Here is a 7500-nt window from a genome sequence, read left to right on the forward strand (position 1 = left end):
TCATATATTTTCTTCGGGTCTAGGCTTAGAAAGGGCAACAGTCTGCCCTATATATATGCACCTAGAGTAAAAATGGGAATGGTAACTATGAGAATACTACCCACATAGTATGATTCCTATGTAATAACTGAATGTTCGTTTTGTCTGAGGGAGAATTCTAAACTTCTCTCCTAGCAATGTTGCCAGAAGAAAGACTTCCCGTTTTAGTTTTCTGTAAAAGAAAACTATTGAGATGGCTCTTTGTCTGTCCGTCCGCACTTTTGTGTCCACCCTCAGATCTTAAAAGCTACTAAACTCATATGTTGATCACCCACATCACCCACCCCAAAATCATGACATATACCAAACTGCAGTCCCTCTAGCCTAAGTAGTTTTTATATTATTAAGGTTAAAATTAGCTATGATTGTGCGTATGGAACCACTATAGGTGCCAACAACACAGGCCACCTCCGGGCCGTGATTGAAAATCTCGTTGGCCGCAGATGAGAGTTTCATACAGCATTATACGTTGTACAGAAAACTCCAATGCGCCGAAGAAAGTTCGGCGCATTTTTATTGTTTGTTGTTGTTACGATATAGATCCCGAATGGGGATTGGTAAAACTATCGAGTCCCCAAGGCAAGCACAGAAGAAAGGAGGACTTTTACGTAGATTACCGCTCTTGACATGATTAAAATACCAAGCTACGAAAGGAAGACAAAAACATGAAGAAAAAAATGATCTTCCTTGAAGTTTTACAACCTTTCAAGCAACGTTTAGTCGTGGTTATAAGATTCTATCAAAAATAAATTAGAAAAGAACAGATAGAATACCCAGACAAAGTGACAACATAAATATCCAGAATGATTCATGAAAGTGAAAATTCAAGTGTCTGCTCCATTTGTCACTTTATCTCACATGAAAAGGGCAAGAGAGAGAGAGAGAGAGAGAGAGAGAGAGAGTCTTCATGTATGGTAGAATTATCAAAGTTACACAGACACACACGGTCAGAGAGAGAGAGAGAGAGAGAGAGAGAGAGAGTCAATGACATTTTCCAGCTTGATGTATGAAGTTCATGTTATGTGCAGCGTTTTATGTCCAGTGAAACATATTGCCGTCCTCAATATCAATCTGGTGACACGATGACAAAGAAAAAAAAAGGAAAAAAAAAGCGTGAAATTTTTTATGTGCAGTTGTAATCAAGCAAGTGAACTTTTGTACTGACTGTTTTTTCAGCGTACCGTTTATGGAAGTTTTGTTTAGATTTTATCCATTGCCTTTACCAACGGTTAACGGCAAATAAAATAAATGATAACAAAAACTCGCTCTCTCTTGCATCCTCCATTAATCTTGAGTCTTATCTAAATAAAAACAGGTTAATATTTCAATAAACATGTTTGAGAATGTTAATATAAGTAAATATGCTTTCAAAATACAGTATTCAAAACATATTTTTAGTCCACATTTTAATCGAATAAGAGATATCAAAAATACAATTCATTCAAATCTGATAGCATTCATTGTTATTTAGCGAGTAATAGAGCATTAAAGTTCAAATGTTCTGTCGTTATTATCGACTAAAATAACTAGAATAATACACGGACGAATCATTTCCGTCAACAAATAAAAAAAAAAAAAAAAAAAAAAACACGCACACACAGGGTTACAACAGTTTCCACAATTCCCGCACGACATCGTAACTCTAAACGACTCATCTTTCCAGGTTCTGCAATCATGGTGGTCCCATCCTTGCATTATCCACCGCCGGCCTCCCACCCCCCCAACTCCCATCACCACCACTCCGGACGCCGCGCCGGGAGGAGTAGCGACGGCACCAGCAGCGGCAGCAGCGGGGGTCGACAGCTGGGGATGAATCTGAGTGACAACAGCAGCAGTCCGGTGGAGCCTATCAAGCCCCTCCTCGAGTTGAGCTCCGGAGGTTCCGGAGGACCTCTGATCATGCCTCCGCATCCCGTCTTCGACGAGGCGGCTCCAAAGAACGTCTCTGCTTTGGCTGGGAATGCTGCCTACCTCCACTGCCTCGTGCACAACTTGTCCAATAAGAGCGTAAGTATTGGCAATGCCAAGTGTTTCCACGTCAGAGGCGGTGGTCATGTTGAGGCGAATGGCTTACGACGCCTCGTCAAGGCCGGTTCATGGCTGATTTTTATTCTCGTGGTAACTCGTTCCGAGGCTGCTTATGCGCCAAAGGACATTCCGTCATATTTATGAGGGTAGGAAGGGAACATCTCATGGGCAGAGGTTGTGAATTTACGTCAAAAATTTTCTCATAGGTATTTGCAGGGCATAATAATAGTGATTGGAGTAGAAGCAGTAGTTCTAACAATTGTAGCAAAAAGAACCACGAATCTCGGTATAAGACATACTTGAAAATTCAGTGTATGATGAACTATTTATTTCAGGAAGTTTGAGTCATGGTTTTTTGCCAATATCTTGTAAACCAATCGATTGACTTGTATGATAGTTTGGAACAGATTCTCACACCCTCCCCTAATTTTTGATAAAACAATTCCATGTCCAAACACAGATTTCAAAGGCATTTCACTATTTTATTTTAGGTCATAGCCAAACCTAGCCAGTCAAGATTTACGAATTCATTTGGATAAGCACTCTTGGAGTACTTACTTACCCCTCCTATCACTCACCCTTCCTAATTCTTAACACTCACTTCCTCGTCAGTCTTTTCATTAATTCCCCACTCGCCCGCCGCCGCCCCTCCTCTCTCTCTCTCTCTCTCTCTCTCTCTCTCTCTCTCTCTGCCTTCACAATATTTGTTATGTAATGGAATGTTTCCAGGGACAAATTAACATTGCAATTTTTCAATTGAGCAATGTAGGATGAAATGAGCTAACGGGCTACATGGTTACTATACAGAATTTAGGGGTTCCTGAAATCTTTGTAGTGGATGAATAAAACATCGGGCTAAACGACCAGTTTACCACTTGTTTATCCGGTAACCACGCCTCTTCCAGACCCAAAAACCATTTTACAAAGATGGATTGATAAAGAGAGAGAGAAGGGGAAAGGGGGAAGGGGGAATAAAGGAAAGTTAAAACTGGTTTATTGACATGCATTTATGATATCATGTACATTGTCTCATATGGTTATAAATTGTTTTAACCTACTACTATTTTTATTAAACACATACACATATACACACACACACACACACACACACACACATATATATATATATATATATATATATATATATATATATATATATATATATATATGTATATATATATATATATATATATATATATATATATATATATAATATATATATATATATATAAAGTAGAACAGTAAGTTTAGAATAAACATGGAATATCATTTCATCACAAAATTATGCAAAGAAAATACAAAATAATCATATACATGAAGAAAGTAACACACGCTACGAGGTGTAATGACGGCAGGAAAAGGTAGGGAGAATTTGCTGGAGTCGAAGAGGAAAAGTGCGGTAGTGAGGAATTGACTATGAGCAGATACTCAGGACAAGTGTCAGTAGTACTACCCATCAAATTCAAGAGTAATTTGCCTGAAAAAGCCGATTTTGGAAATCGCATTTAATACCAAAAAAATTATGGGAAGGTGTGAAACACACTGTTGCAAAATAACACACCGATCCATTAATTAATTTGAGAGATATTGGCAAAAATCGATTACTTAAACTTTCTGAAATTCATTGTAGGTCCCTGAATTTAATAATGGCTGGGTGCCAATGATGTCTTTTTTACCCTGAGATCTTCCAACTTTTTTTTAATTGAATATGATTTTAAAAATCTGTTGGTTGTTTCATGATCATTACGAGAGAATGTCGGAGATAGAATCATTCGAACGCCTCTCTCTCTCGCTCTCTCTCTCTCTCTCTCTCTCTCTCTCTCTCTCTCTCTCTCTCTCTCTCTCTCTCTCTCAAAAATGTGGTGAATACAAGCATAACAGCTTGAGAGTCGACAAACCCTCCCACTACAACGTACTTATTTGAAGACTAGATGACTTGAGAATAAGAGGTTTGTATCCTCTCGTAATTATGTTGGAAGTGCTGCTTTATGTATAAAGAGACCCCGATTTTGAAGTGGAGAGCGCCTCTTAGATTCAAGTGTAAAGAGAGACATCCTAACAATTTGCCATTGTACTGGAGTGTTTTCGTAATCTAGGCTTCTGAACTATGGTCCTCCTTAACAGGTGCTTGAGTTTCCTTGCTTGTGGGTACCTACAGTTAAGGACATTTTCCATTTCATATATAATATTTTTTTTATTTGTGTGGTGTTTTGGCTAACGTAATTTATTTTGTGCATACTTTAATATATGTAACAGATATTTCTATTGAACGTATCCATGGTGCTGCTATTACCTACGTATATATGGTAAGACCTGACCATTCCTCAGAGATCTTCCCTTTCGTGATATTCATGTACCCATTAAGGGGGGAGGGGAAGGGGTGGTAGTGGCGTCAGTGCACCTCAAGTGGTGTATTATAAGCAATAATATAGGGTTTGCCTCGTCCCTTCGGCACTACCTACGTCCGTTTTTCTGCCTTTTACTCTACTTCCTTCCCCGCCTTCATTCTTGAATCTTGCTGTCCAACTCCTCTAACTGTTACTTCTTAGTGTTTCTGTGGAGCTTTGTCCCAGCTTCACCTTCTGATCTATAAAGTACTTCAATTCCTATACTTGCTTGTTCTCTTTCCCTTGCTGTCCAACTCCAGTTTTTCAACAGTGCAAATTCCATACATCATTATGAGTATCATCGTCATTGTAATTTTCGTGTACTCTTTCCTCTGAGGGTATGTTTTGCAGGATCATGGCCTTGGTTTCATTCCGCTAAAACATAGTCTCCATAAAATAATCATAATGCACATAAATACACGTTTTCTTATGGGAAAGTACCGAGACTGCCTTAAACCATATTGACCCTGCGTGTGCAATCACAAATTCGCAGAATGTGAACAGATGATCTCTCTTGAGTGAAGCAACCTCTTGACTTACGAAAACATATTTATGCCCATGATTAATTCACCGGAGCAAACAACGTATACTTTCGTGCCTGCCGGATCATCGCCTGGAAAGCAACGCTTCCCGTCATCCAACCTCGGACATCGGGAGTGATGATGTATTCAGAAATAGGCTTTCATAACACGCTTCATTGCCTTCGTCCAGGCGCCGCCGGAACGACACTGAATCCTACACGCGTTATATAAATGCTAATTCCTTCAGCACTTTGCTTATTATACTTTCATATTTGAGATTCGTCGTAATGAATCTATATATCAGCTGTTAAACAGAATACATTTTTTTCTGAGAGAGGCTGTCCAAAATTATTATCAAAGCTAGTCGCTCAGCTGTGCGATATCTCATCGGTTCTAACTCGCTTCAGGTCTATAATTCAAGGATTCTATTATCTAAGACTTAATTATTATTATCGTTTTATAGGCTACAGTTAAGACATGTCTCGTACTTATTGAAGTTATGTCTCTTCTACCTATATAATACTTTTCAAATTTCTATTTTTATATTTACTTTTACATTTGGTGTACGTACTCGTCAAGTGTCTGTAGCATCGTCTAATTTTTCAGTACTAATGTGAAATGATAACTGAATAATGTACGAGTTAAAGAAGTTGGACAGTTAGTCGAGTGGAACCAAAGAAATCGGATAGACAGACGAGTGCTGAACCCAATTACAGTGTGCCGAGGGGTGGTATTGAATATCTTTGTTCCATAATTTTTCTAATTTTCGTTTAATTTTTCTGATAGGTACCAAGGTATTGATATGTCTACTAATTATTTTATTTATTCATTGGTGATCGTTTTTTACCAATAATACACTACCACTATTTATATAATAATTCACATGGTTATTAAGTTCACTTGTAAGGCAATTATTGTCGATGATTTTTTATTATTTTCCTTTGTTACTTGATAAGACAATAACGAAACCCAATGTTTTTCTTCAGTAGCTACCAAGAAGTGAACGAAAACAAATATCCGTCACGCTGAACCCAAACATTATTCCTTATAATTCATCTTCCTTCCGGCAATCTATAAAAGAAAGCCATAAGGCAACTTGCAAACTTTAGGACCCCATAAAATAGCGTTTTGCCTCGCGAAGTATTGCTTTATTCTGAGGGAGTGAGACCTTCCGCTTCGGCGCTGCGTTCGATTTATTGCTCATATTTCACTTACTTCTTCGGAGATCGGAATAGTCGTGTGTTGTGGAATTGTGCATGCGGGCGGTGGTGCGGATTGAAGGGAGGGGAATGGGGCGGGCGGGAGGAGTGATGTTGAAGTATATTCGAGTCGTGGGTGTAGAAGAGCGCTCTGTGTTGAGGCGTGCAAGAAAACGTTTGTGGGTGGAGTTTAGGCCAGGGTAGTCTTCAATCAAGAAAAGTTTGGTTTGATAGATTCGCTCCAGTAGGCATTAGTTCACGTTGGTAAACAAGTAAAAAATGCTCCAGAGTTTCTTCGGCGCAATCGAGTTTTCTGTATAGCGTGTAATACTGTATGAAACTCTCAGTCACGCCCCATGAGACTCTCAGCCGAGGCCTATGAAACTTTCAGTCACATCCCGGTGATGTCAGACGCACGATCATGGCCAACATTAACCTTAAATCATGAATGGAGAGTGGATGATCAACATACCAATTTGCAGCCCTCTATCCTCAGTAGTTTTTAAGATCTGAGGGCGAACGGATAGACAAAAACCCATCTTAACAGTTTCCTTTTACTAAAAACTAAAAACCTTATACTTCATCGTGTAAGTAGGTACTGAATGAGTCGCGGAGCTTATACCAAACCAATAAGATTTATTGAAAGTTTCATTAATGACTGGCATCTTATCATCGTTATACTCAGCCTTCGCATTTTAGGAAATGGGAGAATTTATTTTCAGTCCATGGCAGTCTGAGTCGAGCGGTGGGTTTGTCTGTCTTGTCCAGTTGTCTCTTGATTAGGCCAGGGATTCTCGGGAAGGGGTTCAGTAAAGGTTTCAAATGATACTAATGTTACTGAAGAAAAGATCTGTATATCACTTCGTACTTTATCTGCATAATGTCATGTCACACCCAGCTGTTCATCATCCAGTCATATGTTTATGTTTGTTTATCTGTCCATAAGTCTTCGCTATGTAAGCAATAATACCCTCGCATCATTGGACAATTTCCTTTGTTTGATACAGATTAAGGAGAGAGAGAGAGAGAGAGAGAGAGAGGAGAGAGAATGTTCAGTCGTGCCATCAATTAAAGGAAACTGAGTAGATCATGCTGGTAGCCCTCACCCAATCCGGGGTGGAGTCATTGGTCATATATCTATCAAAGTTCAGTTTAATCTCTGTTGCTTGGCAGCTACCCGACTCCCTTCAGGAAGAACAAAAACTTGAGGAATGCCCAAAATTTCAGCTGCAATTGTTTTTCATTACAAGGGTACTAACATCGACATCAGCGCTATGCTCATAAACATCAGCCCATTCCTCATATTCTAATCTGAGGCCCAGTAAT

At 39.1% G+C, this 7500-nt stretch overlaps 1 protein-coding gene across 1 annotated transcript in view; it reads left to right on the top strand.

The window, feature by feature from the left end:
• LOC135221880 (zwei Ig domain protein zig-8-like) overlaps positions 1-7500 on the top strand; it is a 52863-nt gene that overhangs the window by 31204 nt on the left and 14159 nt on the right. The window contains 1 exon segment of the mRNA XM_064259835.1: positions 1703-2046. Coding sequence (XP_064115905.1) covers positions 1703-2046 — 344 coding nt within the window.

This window comes from Macrobrachium nipponense, chromosome 3 (genome assembly GCF_015104395.2).
Source record: "Macrobrachium nipponense isolate FS-2020 chromosome 3, ASM1510439v2, whole genome shotgun sequence".
Taxonomy (NCBI): Eukaryota; Metazoa; Arthropoda; class Malacostraca; order Decapoda; family Palaemonidae; genus Macrobrachium; species Macrobrachium nipponense.